At 47.6% G+C, this 15,866-nt stretch overlaps 1 protein-coding gene across 1 annotated transcript in view; it reads right to left on the bottom strand.

The window, feature by feature from the left end:
* Nucleotides 1-15,866, bottom strand: part of WDFY4 (WDFY family member 4) — a 215,777-nt gene that overhangs the window by 116,802 nt on the left and 83,109 nt on the right. Inside the window, exons 32-38 of the mRNA XM_060240960.1 lie at nt 14,031-14,192; nt 12,802-12,925; nt 10,786-10,943; nt 9,896-10,125; nt 7,598-7,707; nt 5,010-5,204; nt 4,256-4,392 (exon numbers count right to left, since the gene is read on the bottom strand). Coding sequence (XP_060096943.1) covers nt 4,256-4,392; nt 5,010-5,204; nt 7,598-7,707; nt 9,896-10,125; nt 10,786-10,943; nt 12,802-12,925; nt 14,031-14,192 — 1,116 coding nt within the window. The remainder of the gene's footprint in view (nt 1-4,255; nt 4,393-5,009; nt 5,205-7,597; nt 7,708-9,895; nt 10,126-10,785; nt 10,944-12,801; nt 12,926-14,030; nt 14,193-15,866) is intronic.

The following is a 15,866-nucleotide window of genomic DNA, read 5'->3' on the forward strand; positions in this document are numbered from 1 at the left end:
GGTGGTGGGCTCTCCTTCCTTGGAGATTTTTAAACAAAGGCTGGATGGCCATCTGACAGCAATGCGGATCCTGTGAACTTAGGGGGAGGTATTTGTGAATTTCCTGCATTGTGCAGGGGGTTGGACTAGATGACACTGGGGGTCCCTTCCAACTCTATGATTCAAAGGGAAAGTACAAAGATACAAAGCCAGAATGGTTGCTAAAGGATGCTCTCAGAAGTATGGAGAAGGCTGTGATGAAACCTTCCCGCCACTGGTGAGACATACTTCAATAAGAATGTTCTTGAGCATAGCAGAAGCAAGGAAGATGCATGTGGAGCATCTGGAAATAAAGACTGCTTTTCTACATGGAGAAATAAAATATGTTTACATGGAACAGTCAACCAGGATTTGAACAATCCAAAGACAAGCAACCCGAGTGTAAACTACAAAAGAGCATATATGGACTGAAACAGACTGAGATGTTGGAATGAGAAACTTCATCAAATGCTAAGCAAGGAAGGATCTGAGCAAGGCAAGACAGAACAATGCCTATACTCAAGATACAGAAACGACAAATGAACTTACATTCTGACTTATGTGGATGACCGTATTTTTTGCTATGAAGACAAGGAGGACTGTGATGAAATAGTTCAGCATCTGAATCAAGAAGCAGAAATGAAAGAATCAGGAAACAATGTCTACTAACTTGGAGTACAAGCAGAACGAGAGGAAGATGGAAGCTATCTTCTCTGTCAGAAGGAGAAAATCCTAGAATTTCTGGACTACATAAATATGAAAGGAGCTAAGCCAGCAAGCACTCCTATTGAAATGAACTACCTGAACCAGCAAGGAAGAGTGAACTTCTGCCCGACAACAAGCAAGACAGAGAAGCAATTGGAAGACTGCTGTACATAAGCACACTGACACATCTTGACATCACAGCAGCTGTGGGCATGTTATGCAGAAAGATGAAATCTCCAAGCAAAAGAGACTAGAATGCAGTCAAAGGACTTGCAAAGCACTGCACAACTGAACCTAAAGCGACAATCCCAGACTAGTGGGATCGTGGATGCAGACAGGAGATGCTGCAAAGTCAGCCAGTGGACACTTATTTTTCTATGGTGGCCAAGCAGTCAGTCGGAGCAGCAGGAAGCAAGAAACTGTAGTTGTGTCCTTAACTGAAGCTGAGGATGCAGACAACTGAAATGGATACTGCAACTAATGCAAGACTTTGGGATAGAGGAACCCAAACCAGCACAACTCTTTGAAGTCAACCAAGGGTGCATAAAACTAGCACAGATGGAGAAGATCTACTCAAGAACTCGACACATGGATGTGAAGCAGTACCTGGTAAGAAACATGCAGGAAGAAAGACTTTCTGAGTTGGAATACTGTCCTACAGATTAAATGATTGCAGACGCTGTCACTAAGCCACTTTCTCAAGAAAAGTTTGAAAATCTACGTAAGAAGATTAATCTTGTGGACTTTGTACGCTAGACCTTGAGAAGGGGTGTTGGAAAAGGCAATGTCTGGTGTACAAAGAAGAAAAGACCCTGCAGGATGACAATAAGGACAGTGATAGCACAGTGAGGTCAACACCTTCTCTTTCTAAGCATCATCCCTTGTCTATCTCCAGATTGTTACTCTTACAGCGATTTCCCCCTTCTTCTGGGAGGTGCCACACTCAGTCTCATTCTCTCTCCTAGCAAGAGATGTAGTTAGGAGCCTATCTCTGTCTCTCCTTTTCCTATCAATTATTTTAATTACTAAACAAACCTTTATCTGCTCTTTAATCAGGTTGTGCATCACTGCTGTGTTAATTACTCTGCCAATACTACCTGCCGTTGGGTGATGGTCACACTGCAGACTTCAGCTGGCCATGTGGGAAGTGGAAGGGCCATACAAACCCTGCAGATTGTCAGACCTCTCACTAGGGGCATGCGAGGCTAGGGGATGGCATGAAAAATGTCACCATTTCCCTCTGCAGAGTTTGAAAACAGCTCCTTCTGAGCTCGGAACCTATTTTTCAACAGGGAACACTGGAAATTTGTTTTTTTTTTTTGGGGGGGGGGGGGATCTAGCTTGTCTGAAAGAAGAAATATCAGATTAGAAACTCTTCCACCAACTCACCCAATCAAGCAGAGCTGCTTAAGTCAGGGTGCCTGGTTTAAATTGATTTAGAGCCACATTACATGTTGCAAGGGCAGTGGCTTTCGGTACTTGAAAGGCCCTGTGTGCAGTCGAGATCTGCCCCTCCCACAACACAGGCCCAATCAGGGCTGGGGTCTCATGGCAATTTTTTTTTTTTTTTTTTTTTTTTGGAATGGCCAAAATCATCTCTAAAGCGGCAGCTGAGGCAATCAACCTTGTGGCAACCATAATGTCTCGTTCGGCCCTTAGTCCCAGTCAAACCTCTGTGCCCCTTCTCTTCCCCAGTGCGTCACAGCTAAAGGAGACCAGCTTGGGCCTTAGGAGGAGCACCCAAGACATCTTGCTGGCAGGAAGAACATTGCTGCACTCATCTGTGGATCCTTCCTGCCTGCCCCCCCCCCTCCCATCTAGGGATGTTTTGCAACTCTTGAATAGAGCAGATCTGTCCCTCCTCAACACACACAAAGCCAGAATTGCCTGGAGAGGCAAACATTTGGAGTCTGGATTTCATGTCACCCGGCAAAGAACAATTTGCCAGTCTGGGAGCTGTCAGGCACTGACATGATCAGGAATAACACAAAATGAATAATGTTTCCCCAAACCCAGCTCCTCCTTTAATTATAAGCCTTTTCCTTTCAGGAGAAACAGAGAGAAAGAGAGACAGAAGATGCAGAAACACCAATTTCATGCACTTGTGCCTGAATAATGTCTCTCCGCTCCCTTTTCCAGATGGCAACCTCTTCCACTGCAAGAACTAATGATGTGGGCATATTTAGGGGGAAAACCAATAACAGAGTCTTTAACCTTCAACAGCAAAAAGCATGTTGTACAAAATGTTCCTGGGGATGCATTAACAAATATCAATTACTTTGCTCACTGAGGTGTAATCGGCTGTAATAATCAAAATTAATTTTAAAAAATAATTAAACAGACCCCAAGGCAAATAGTCGGTGCCAGCGCAGAATGGCATCCCAGACTCCCAACACACCTGGAAGGGGGAGAGGGAGCTGCCAATGGCGAGAGAGGAAGGGCAGGCCTGGAGATCACCCATCTGGGCCTGACCTCGGCCTCGCTCAGGACTTGCAGGACAACGCTGGCCCTGCCTCAGGCTGAAAAGAAGGGACAGAAGGAAGCCCTTCCTGTCCAGCAAGCTTCCCAGATGGTCTGCCCTTCCACCACCCCCATCCCTGCCCTCTGCTATTCGGAAGCTGATCCATTCCATGGACACCCCCCCCCCCCCGCCCCAGGAGAAAATGCTGTCAAGTTGCAACTGACTGACGGCGACCCCAGCAAGGGGCTTCCCAGGCCAATGAGAAGCAGAGGTGTTTTGCCCTTGCCTTCCTCTGCAGAGTCTTCCGTTCAAAGTACAGACCTTGCTTGACTTTCAAGATTTTATGAGATCGGGCTATACTAGGCCACTTTCCCTTCCCCATTATTCATTGTTCCACCACAAAAACACTGGGTAGAGAATGTCCAGATAGTATAAGAGAACTGATTAAACAGTCTTAATTAAGGTCAATGGAAATGAAAGGCATAGACTCCGGACTGGACTCAGTAGATGATATCCAGGATGGTTTTTCTAGTACAAAATTCCAAACACTCTCTGGTTCGAAAGGGTCTGAGCCATTTTAGAAGACCCCTCACCTAAAGTGTGTCGAGTCCTGTGCAGCACCCATCAATGTCACCTCTTTGATGTAAATCAAATTACACTTTATTTATTAATGATATGCATGCACACAGGAAAGACAGACTTTGCTGAACTTAGTGGCAACTTTATAGATTACAACAAACTGTTAATTAGGCAGTGCTTCAGGCGTGCAAATTCTGGCAGACACCTTAGTAATTCTCCGCCACCCACCCACCCCCGTTCACAGTCTTTTCCCAAAGCGAAAGTTGGAAGCTCCAGCTGGTGAGATAAGAGGTGGCCTTCAGAAGAATGCATGTTGCCGGCTGGGGTAGAATGGCTATTTATACGCTGTTACAAAAGTGTAGAAAAAGATCATACAAACCAAGTACAGGCATTATAATGGAACGGATGAAAACAAGCCTCTGCAAGCCACACAAATATGGCAAGACACATTTTTTGACAAAGTGGCACTGAGAGTCTAAAACTGCAAGTTACCTGTGCGCAGCATCCCATCTGCTTGGTGTGCTTGTGGGCTGCTAGCTTCATTGCTGAAGGTAAACTTCCACTCCACAGACGCGTTTTGCTGGAAGTCTGGGCTGGAACTTTATTCTGAAGGATTTTCTTTTCTGATGCTAAAAGACAAGGGAGAGAATAAAATGCAATGGCGAAATCCAGGCAAACCAAGATATCTGTTTAGGAAGCAGATTCATAGGTCCTTGGATCATGATCTCAAGCTGTGTCACAGAGATTTATCAGGGATTTCTCATTCCAGAGGAGAGGACAGTCTCTAATCCAAGGATCTCTCAGCAGGATTCTTTGGAGTGAACCTTATGGCCCACTGCAACAGGAGCCCAGCCTATGACAGAGAGAAATCTGTATGTATCCATACCCCCTTTCCCTCCGCAATGGGGACCCCAAAGTGGTTCACAGCATCGTCCTTCTCTCCTCCACTGTATCTTCTCAACAACAACCCCATGAGGTAGGCTAGGTCAAGAGAGGCCCTGGTCCAAGGTTACCCAGCAATGGTGGAGTGGAGTTTCAAACCTGTGTCACCTTGATCCTAGCCCAGCACCCTAACCACTACCGCACATTGCATGAAAGATCCATCCTGCTTCTTGCCCCCAACACCTTAGTCAGAACCTGACATGGCCTGCATGGAGGGATACGAAAGTATGCCCCCACCCCCAAGACTCAGCCATCCCATGAAGCTGCTTCAGTTAGAGGCTCCTATCTAGTCACAAGCAGAGACCTAAGAATTGCAGCCACGCCTTTGCCATGGTCTCTTCCCACTGTGCTACAAGGTCTCCCATCTTCACTTTCCAGTTTCCTTCTCCAGCACTCTCTACAGAGAGAGCCATTTTGGGTGTATCTTCCTGGTCCATCCTCCACTGAGAGAGAAGCTGGTTCCAGATGTCTTCAGTGGCCTTCCAGATCTCTTCTTGTACTAGAAACAAAGAAAACAGGAACTGAACTACGGTTGCCAGGTCCAACTCAGAAACTTTGGGGGTGGAGCCTTTTCCATTCTCCAAAATTAATAAATAAAATACAGCAGTGCAGTTCCCCTGTACGCAGTTTTCATTTCTTCCTCCTTTTTTTTGCCATAAAAGAGTTCCCCAGCAGCTGCACTTCTAAATGAAAACGAGCCACACTCACAAAGATCCCCTTCAGTCCGGCTTCCGCCCGGGCCATGGGACGGAGACGGTGCTGGTTGCCCTAGTAGATGACCTGCAATGGCATCTGGATCGGGGCGGCTCGGCGGTGCTGATGTTGTTGGACCTATCGGCAGCGTTCGATACGGTTGACCATTGGCTACTGGCCCACCGCCTCGCCGACACGGGGATTCAGGGGTTGGCCTTGCAATGGCTTTCCTCTTTCCTTGAAGGTCGGGGACAGAGGGTCGCTATTGGAGACGAGCTGTCCCGGAGGCACACGCTTGACTGCGGAGTGCCTCAGGGTGCGGTTCTCTCCCCGATGTTATTTAACATCTATATGCGTCCCCTCGCCCAGATTGCCCAAAGGTACGGGCAGGGTTGTCACCAGTATGCTGATGACACCCAGCTCTATCTGCTTATGGGCGACCGGCCGGTCTGCGCCCCACAAAATTTGGACCGGGCGTTACAGGCTGTGGCTGGGTGGCTCAGGTGAGCGGGCTGAGGCTAAATCCGGCGAAGACAGAGGTCCTTTGCTTGGGCCGTCGGGGTCCGGGAAGGGAAATCCCCCTACTGGTTTTTGACGGTGTGCCGCTGATTGCGACGCATAGGGTCAAGAGCTTGGGGGTACTACTGGAGCCTTCCTTAACGATGGAGGCCCAGATAGCAGCCACTGCCAAGTCCGCATTTTTCCATCTTAGGCGGGCAAGGCAGTTGGCTCCCTTCCTGGAGCGTGACGATCTAGCAACGGTGATCCATGCAACGGTCACCTCGAGGCTGGACTACTGCAATGCCCTCTACATGGGGCTGCCCCTGTGCCGAACCCGGAAATTGCAGTTGGTGCAGAACGCCGCCGCCCGGTTGTTATTGGGGCTCCCAAGATGGGAACACATTCAGCCAGGACTCGGGTTCTGCACTGGCTGCCAATACTTTACCGAGTTCGGTACAAGGTGTTGGTCATTACTTTTAAAGCCCTATATGGCCTAGGACCTGCCTACCTGAGGGACCGTCTCTCCCCACATGTTCCCCAGAGAGTACTGAGATCGGGAACTCAAAATCTCCTTGTTGTCCCCGGGCCAAAGGAAGCCCGTTTGAAAACTACAAGGGATAGGGCCTTCTCCGTAATGGCCCCTTCCTGGTGGAACCAGCTGCCGGAAGAGGTAAGGGCCCTGCGGGACCTTGCTCAATTCCGCAGGGCCTGTAAGACAGTCCTCTTTCAGCTGGCTTACAACTAACCGGCACTGAAACTTGAAACTGAGTGTAGTTTGTAAGATCGCTGTATGTTTCTAATGTTTTAAGTATATAACTGTGTGAAATGTTTAGATTTTAACTACGTAAATTGTGAAATGTTTAAACTTTTATGCTTAATTTTATACTCTTATGTTAGATTTTATTTGTTGTAAGCCGCCCTGAGCCACCTGGTGGGAAGGGTGGGATATAAATTACAAATAAATAAAAATAATAAATAAATAAATAAAAATCAACAGCAAGCTAACACTTTTTGTGATCTCTCTGGGGCAATGGTAAATTGCTTTACTCACAGGAGTTGCTGAATGTAACAATCTGCTGTATTTCAACCAAGTTCTTTAGACTAACACAAGAAAATGAATGTAAGGAAGGCAGGGATTTTGGAATGGGTGTGTGCCTTTAAATCTCAGCAGGATGTGAAAGCTGCAATGGGAAGTGGGGGTGAGCATGCAGACCCATGTGGCTCTTGCCAGTGAGTGTGTTTGTGAGACAAAGAGAGCAAAGTCCCTGTTTCTTTTGCATTCAAGTCATTTGTATAGTAAAAGAGTTAACTAGTAGTAAAGAGTTAACTAGAACCTGACTATGGGATGAAGGAAAACTCCATACTTATGAATGTCATATTGTTAGTGCTCTAAGTGCAATTTAATCTTTATAAGATAAATTTTGGACATTTATACATGGAGGCTCTGCCTTGTCTTTCCCCCTGCTTCTCCATTATTCTCACTATGGTTGCTAAGCCTCCAGGTAGGGCCTGGAGATCTCATGGAATTCCAACTGATCTCCAGACAACAGAGATTCGTTTCCCTGCTTTGAAGGGAATGAGCTGGGGTAAATGGCTGCCTTGTCTTTTTCCCCACCTGGAGACTGACAGCTTTTCCTTCCTCTGGAGCTGCTCAAGGCCCCCTCTCTTCCTACAGGCACCAGCACTGCCCATAATTACCATTCTTTGGAACAGGCAGATCATCTGTCCTCTGCTCCTTTTTGCTGGGGACCTGGGAAATCCGGTGAGCGGAAGGCACCCTCAGCTTTTCTTGATGTTGCTCTAAAGAACTGCAGCAAACAGAACAATGAAATGTCTGAATGAAGGGCAGGGATGTACCAGCCATTACCCCTAGCTCATTCTCAGCACGCAGAACAACCCCCACTCCACCCACACCAGCTCCAGTTAAAAGTATTTCAAGACAGACCTCTACAGCTGCCTTGGAAACCTTGGAGAACTGCTGGAAGGGGGAAAGTGGGCCTTGGAGCTTCATGCCCACTTACGTAGGTTTCCCCACCAGGGTCATTTCATATTAGGAAAACAGCGCAGAAGGGAAGGCCTTGGGTTGCCAGCCTCCAGATGGGACAAACTGAAACCCAAGGTTCCCATAATAAACCAGCCTCCCATCAATACTTGAATACTTGTAATAAACCCAGCTTTCCATTTTCTTGTTGCTTCTGCACTTGAGAGAGAGCTGTGTTTGAAAGTGTTCTTGCCATCTCTTAATTGTGAAAATGAAAGCTGGATAAAGCGAAAGTGAGATCTGAGTACTGTCTCATCACGCCAAGATTTTCTGTGCACTCTACATTACTAGAGGACTGAAACTTTTTGCAGAAGGAAGTGTGAGGACTCTCTCCTGGAAGATTGTGACATTGATTTGTATGAGGAATTTATGCATGGGAAGTTGTCCAATTATTAGCATTTTCATTCTGTATTAGGTATTTCATGATAATTCTTTCTATAATATAGTAGGTTCAACACAAGGAAGAGGTGGTAGTGATCATAGCTCTTTTATTCTATACAGCATAGTAAGACTGGAGAACTGGGCCAACTATATGCAACTCAGGGTTCCCGTGCAAGCATGTTATTGGATCATTCAAACCAGCAGGGGGCCTGTGATTGGAGCAGGGGTTTGGATGCTCCTGCCCCTTGTTCCTGGGTCCCCAAGCTCAGTCCTTATGGCTCCAATGAGCCTGGCAGGAACACCATAGAAATCTATACATTAGTTCACAGACACAACACTTTTGTAAGTGATTTTGTAATGTTTAATAAGAAGTTGTGAATTTATTACAAGTATTCAAGTATTTATTGGAACCTTGGGTTTCGATTTGTGCCACTTACATCTGTGATTCTCTTGTGTGTTGTTTTAGCCTCCAGGTGCGGCCTGGAAATCTCTCAGAATTACAACTGATCTCCAGGCTACAGTGAACAGGTTCCCTGGAGAACATGGCTGCTTTGGAGGGTGGACTCTAGAGCAGGGTTTCCCAAACTATTTTTTCCTGTGGCCTGGTTATTTTTACACTTCTCCTTCGTGGCCCACTAAAATTTGGGGGTGGAGCCAGGAGACAGGAATTATGTCACAGAGATGGGGGGAGGAAGGAAGGAAGGAAGGAAGGAAGGAAAATGAAGCTCAGGCTTTGCAGCCTGTGTCAGTCTTCAAGGCTAGCTTTTCTCTGCACAACAGAGAGACGAGGGAAGGAAGGAAGGAAGCAAAGCAGAGCTCATGCTTTGCTGGGGGCGGGGCTAGCTTTGGCTTTTCTTGTGACCCGGTATTGAGGCTTCCATGACCCGGTGCTGGGTCATGACCCTGAGAATGGGAAACACTGCTCTAGAGTATTACGTCCTGCTGAGACCACTCCCTTCCCTAAATCCCACCCTTCCTGGGCTCTGTCCTGAAATCTCCAGGAATTTCGCAACCTGGAGATGACAACTCTAAGGCTTAGGCACCCTCCCCCCTGGGTGTCCATTTTCCTGAGAACTGAGTTCCCAGTGAGGAGTTCACAGTGATGTTTGCTTGGAAGTCCTTGTGGCAGTCATGGACACATCGCACATTATTGTGTGATGACAGGAAGTCACCAAGCATGCCACAGTAACTCTTGCTGGTGTTTGGGAGATCTTAGACAATCTGAGAATTCAGAGCTAAACTAGATGGACATGACTGGCCACAAGTGGGGTTCTTTTGTTGTCTCCCCTTGATCATATCATGGCCAAATGTTACTTGAAGGAAACCAAATTTGAAAGCACTCTAGGGCCTGTTTTGGCTTGGGGGAGGAGAGGACTCTGCCTCTCCCCCACCCTGTCCATTTTCTTAAGCATAAATGGCGCCGAGATATTGTTTGCCCTGCCATGCCACTGAATTCGCAGCTTTTTGTAATTTTAGTTACAGTGATCCTGATCCAGCACAGTTTCTATCCTCTTGCACATATCCCAGCAGCCAAACACTGCAAGAGCTTGTCCAAAGGCGAGTCACGGGGCTACCTGGAGGGCCTCAGTTGTGAGAGGCAATGCAAAAGGCAGGTGGCAAAATCCCGACTGCAGTGGTGTGTGGCAAAGATGGCGTCCCGCTGCTGCTGCAGAGTCTGGAGGACACTGAGAAGGGTCAGCTGATCGGAAGTGCAGCTGGACAGGCAGTAGAGGACGGCTCGGTTTAAGCTGCTACACAGAATGCTGAGGATGGCTTCTTTGTGTGGCGAAGCCTTCTGGGCAGCCTGTCAGAATAAGAAAAGGATGCGAATAAAGATCCAACTGAGAACCAGCTGTCTTGCGGGACTGCTGCCGGGAGGCCAGACTCTTGTCAAGAAAGTGTCCCTGCCACAATTGTCCGGTTCCAGGAATGTCTCGTGTTTTCAGCTACATGTAGTCATTCAAAGATTGTATCACTTTCTTTCTACACTTTTGCTTGGGCTTTTGCACTGTGCTTTGGCAGGCTACATAATGGCCCTTGATAAAAGGCTGGCCACCCCCAGGTGATCCAGTTCTGACACAGTCACCCTGGAAGTTTTCTTTCATTGAGAATAGTCCCAGAGCTGACACAAAGAGGTCTTCTAATTGCAGGCAGCCTATGGAGTCCCTTTACGGGTTTTCAAGGCATGAGGCAGAGATGATTTGCCGCTGCCTGTCTCTGCGGAGCAACCCTGGACTTCCCATCCAAGTACTAACCAGGGCTGCTCAGGGTGAGAAGTCAGGAGGCTAAGAGAAAGCTACTGGCCTAAAGTCACCCTGTGAGAATTTAATGGACAAGCAGGATCTGAACCGCAGTCTCCCCTATCCCAGGCTGACACTGCAGCCATTATGCAACACTGCCCCCCCCCCACACACACACACATCCCTGGCTAGCATGCTATCAAATAGATCTTTATGCCTCTTACCTCAGTCACTTGCTCTGCAAGGAAGAGGATGATCTTGCTCGGGTTTCCCACAAACATCCCTGCAAACAGCTTCTCTACCAGCTTCTGTGTAAAATAGGAAAGGTTCACAAGAAGCGTTGGCATGGCTGGCTCTGAAGCCCTTCTGGCAGCACCATCCCCTGCGTGGCAAAAGAGAGGATGAGAGGTCTTTAATCCCAAAGACAGGCAGAGATTCTGGGGAGGGCCCATCTTGAAAAATGCAGGTCTGTATTGACAACGGAGCCAGGATTCCTGCGTCAAACCCACCAGACAGAAGACCAGCTCCTCAACAGCCATTCCCCAGGTGGGAGCAGAGGGGAGGGCCACTGCATCATGCCATTTTGTTTGCATCAGAGCCCCAACAGAAAATGGGTTTCTACAGCTTTCTTACGACAAAATCTGATAGAGACTGAATAGCCACGAGACCAAATATTGAAATTGAACATCTGATGTGCTCTTTGATAGCCTAGCAGAAGCAGATGCAAGAATCCACGCACCATGTGAACAATAGCGCCCTAGACCAATGTAACAATTAAGACATAATTAATCTATGCTAAGTGAGTTTAAACAGGAATCCTTGGTTAAGGGCCTCAGTGCATCAGGGCTGTTGTTGTTTTGCACGAAAGCAACTAAGGGGCCCCGCATGATCCACCTGAAGCTGGCCAGTGGTGCATAGATTCAGGAGGGGAGGTGGCACACTATAGCCTGATCTCATCACATCTCAGAAGCTACTTGAAGATCTTAAGAGGAAGGCCATAAGAACATAAGAGAAGCCATGTTAGATCAGGCCAATGGCCCATCCAGTTCAACACTCTGTGTCACACAGTGGCAAAAAATTTATATATACATACACACACTGTGGCTAATAGCCACTGATGGACCTCTGCTCCATATTTTTATCTAAACCCCTCTTGAAGGTGGCTATGCTTGTGGCCGCCACCACCTCCTGTGGCAGTGAATTCCACATGTTAATCACCCTTTGGGTGAAGAAGTACTTCCTTTTATTTGTTTTAACCTGTCCGCTCAGCAATTTCATCGAATGCCCACGAGTTCTTGTATTGTGAGAAAGGGAGAAAAGTACTTCTTTCTCTACTTTCTCCATCCCATGCATTATCTTGTAAACCTCTATCATGTCACCCCGCAGTTGACGTTTCTCCAAGCTAAAGAGTCCCAAGCGTTTCAACCTTTCTTCATAGGGAAAGTGTTCCAGCCCTTTAATCATTCTAGTTGCCCTTTTCTGAACTTTCTCCAATGCTATAATATCCTTTTTGAGGTGCGGCGACCAGAACTGCACACAGTACTCCAAATGAGACCGCTCCATCGATTTATACAGGGGCATTATGATACCGGCTGATTTGTTTTCAATTCCCTTCCTAATAATTCCCAGCATGGCGTTGGCCTTTTTTATTGCAAACGCACACTGTCTTGACATTTTCAGTGAGTTATTTACCATGACCCCAAGATCTCTCCCTTGGTCAGTCTCTGCCAGTTCACACCCCATCAACCTGTATTTGTAGCTGGGATTCTTGGCCCCAATGTGCATTACTTTGCACTTGGCCACATTGAACCGCATTTGCCAGGTTGACGCCCACTCACCCAGCCTCAACAGATCCCTTTGGAGTTCCTCACAATCCTCTCTGGTTCTCACCACCCTGAACAATTTAGTGTCATCCGCAAACTTGGCCACTTCACTGCTCACTCCCAATGCCAAATCATTTATGAACAAGTTAAAGAGCATGGGACCCAGTACCGAGCCCTGCGGCACCCCACTGCTTACCATCCTCCACTGCGAAGACTGCCCATTTATACTCACTCTCTGCTTCCTATTACTCAGCCAGTTTTTGATCCACAAGAGGCCATGGCCAACCACCTGTGCTTCTCACTTGCCTCAAAAGCCCCTTTGGGGGGGGGGTGTCTATTAAGTTAGTTGTAACAATAGCACATGAATACTAATGGATTGATTCAGATTACAGTGTTCTGAATATCGATGGCACTCACTTCCAAGGCTGGAGGTCCTCTTTTTGTCCTCTTGGGCAATAACAGGGAATATGTCCATGATGGAAACCAGGATCTCTGTCTGGAAGCACTTCTTCTGCTCAGAGGTGGAGTTCTCTGCAGAAGCCTGCACAGAGACAATCACATAAACTATCAGGACTGCAGGAAACCCCAGTTGGAACCTCTGAAGTGATTCCTATTCCCAACTAAACTTGCATTGTACAATATTTGGAAAAACGGAGTACGTTCTCCACTCTCCAAGGCTGCTCACTGCAGAAGCCAAACTATAAGGGCCACCCTCAGCATTTCTCTTCTGCTCTGATCAAGCTGACCACAATGTGCCTGGTGTCGAGAACCGGCTCTTGCCAGGGCTGTATGTCCTTGCTTTGCAGGCCTGTTGCTTATGTAGTATAATAACGGTGCGTTATTATGTCTTTAAAACAATGTTACAAGTACTCTTTCTACCCTGGCTGGAGCTGTCTGCGAGAACGAGAAGCATTCCACGGTGCCTCTGTGAAGGTCGTCTGTTATCTCTTTAGCCAGAGTCACTCTGCTGAGGCTGGCACTGGAAATGCCTTCTGCATCACACTAGAGGCACAGCTTTTGCTTATGAAACTCCAGCTCTGTTCGGCAGGCTTTTGACTACCAATGCCCTCTGAAAAGTGGCCAGGTGAAGTTTCAACTACCTCTTTTCAAGCCCACCACTGCTCAGACCTTCTTGCTCACCAGGTCAGGAAGGTTCCCGGGCTTTCTGCAAACTATACAAAATGGAGCACTGAGTTCAGGGGCACCGTTAAGATCAACCAACTTTAATTCTGGGCGTACGTTTCTGCATGCACACACTTGAAAATTTAGACCCAGAATTAAACACTGTTGGGCTTAAAGGTGCCCGTGGACTCAAACTTTGTTCAGATACTTCAGAACTCGGCTACCCGAGTGTATACAGAATGGAATTATTCCAGAGGGGGTTTTGCCAGGTAAACAGGACTGCACTGTTACAAAACGGTTCATAAGGTTGCCTTGGTAGAAGGATCAGGACTGTGATGTACACCGCTGTTGGTCTTAAAGGTGACTGATTGGACTCAAACGTCGTTCTGCTGCTAACAGGGAGTTCAGGTTTCCACTGGCCCTTGAGCTTCTGCTCCAGCCAGATCCCCTGTGCTCTCTTCCTTGTGCCATTTCCCCTCCTCCCCAAGCAGGAATGGTGAGTGCGGTTGCCTAAGAGATGAGACCTCAAGAAGCATCTCCATGGGGTGCCACTGTCGGTGGGCCGGAACAATAAGCAGCATTTCCATCAGGAGGTGGCAGGTGAAGTCCCACACTGGCTTCCTAGCAGGTTCCAGGGTAGAAGGCATAGGAAGGCTGCTGGTTGGAGAGCCACTCTCAGGGCTGCCCTGTGGAAAGGAATGGGTTAGGAAAGAGTTATGAGACTGACCACAACCAGCATTCACTCTTCTGTTCCCTCAATCAGGGTTGACCCTAGACTTATGTGGCACCCAAGGCAAAGCTAACTTCTGGCATCACCTGGCCCCCAAGCACTGAGAACGATTTTCAAAAAGTGAAAAGCACAAAACTTGAAATTCTTCCCCCTGACCTGGACAGCCCAAGCAAGCCAGATCTCATCTGATCTCAGAAGCTAAGCAGGGTCGACTCTGGTATGTACTCGGATGGGGGAGACCTCCTTGAAAGACCATAGCTGACAGGCAAGGCAGGCTCTATTCAGCCACCTCTCTGAATATCCTCCAGGCCCTCAGCAGGTTGACATGACTTCCAGGTGCACGGATACACAAAAACAAAGAAACCAACTTGAAATTGCTACTTTAAAAAAATAATTGTGCGAACAATACAACAATCCTTTGATTTAATTTTTTTAAAAAATTCAGTTTATGAACACACAAAACATGAAATATAACCATAACCTTTAAAGAATCTCAGAATGAGCATCAGGCAAGAATAAAAGCTGCTGGCACAACCTTTTTTTTATTTCCTGAAATTTTTCTTGAAAGGGAAATATTTTGGCAAGCAATATTCATTAGTTCCCACACTAGACACCACTTGCAAGGAGGAGAGCACATTAAAAACACACACCCTCTCCGATCACAAGCATAAGACAAACCATAAACCCACTGCCTGCCTTAAAATCTAGGTAGCTGAGGATGAGAAAGGGTGTTTTTGTTTTGTTTTGTTTACCATTGAATTCTTAGACACCAATAAGGAAGCATGCATCCTCAGGGCACTCTATTTAGGTGGAAAGATGGCACAGAATTTTTATTAAAAAATGTTTTCATCCCCCCCCCCCCCCCCCGCTTCAGGGGTCAAGAAGCACAATCAATCCCTGGCATCTCCAAAAAAGGGTCCAGGAAAATAGGTGTGAAAAACCTCAGCTTGAGACCCTGGAGAGCCGCTGCCAGTCTGAGAAGACAATACTGACTTTGATGGACCAAGGGTCTGATTCAGTATAAGGCAGCTTCATATGTTCACAGCTGCAGCTGCTTCCTCGTGCCTTGATCTCTATGAAGCCTGGAAAAGATGCTGCTGGACTGTGTGTGTGTGTGCAAGGACTGGATTGCCTTACCTGCCACTCCTGCAGTGGCCCAAGCTTCTTTGCCTCTCTACTCCTGAGGTCTGGCTTCCTCCTGTCCCTCAGCAGCTTTTCTTCCCTGCCCACCACCCTGCTGGTGTCTTCTGCACTGCTGCCAGCCTGCAAGTGCCCTTCCTTGCCACCGTAGCTGGCTCTTCAGGTCCGTATGCACGCTCCCCTGCAGCCAGGTGACTACGTGTGCTGATGCTGTCAGCTCTCTCTGCTGCCATTGCGCAGGCACAGGTGCAGCCCAGGGCTGTGCTGTGCAGCTTACAGGGAAGCCCAGGAGGGAAGCGTGTCAGCGGCAGCTGCGTGACATCACTAAGTCACATGGGAGGGGGCGTTCCATTTGGCACCCTAGGCAATCAGCTATTTTTCCTAGTGGCAAGGCCCGCCCTGCCCTCAGTGAGGTGAGAGAGGGCTGCAGAGTACCATGAGGTGAACAATCCCTCAGCCCCAAGGGCAGATGACCGAGAGCCCCTCAGGA

Source organism: Heteronotia binoei, chromosome 6 (assembly GCF_032191835.1).
Source record: "Heteronotia binoei isolate CCM8104 ecotype False Entrance Well chromosome 6, APGP_CSIRO_Hbin_v1, whole genome shotgun sequence".
NCBI lineage: Eukaryota > Metazoa > Chordata > Lepidosauria > Squamata > Gekkonidae > Heteronotia > Heteronotia binoei.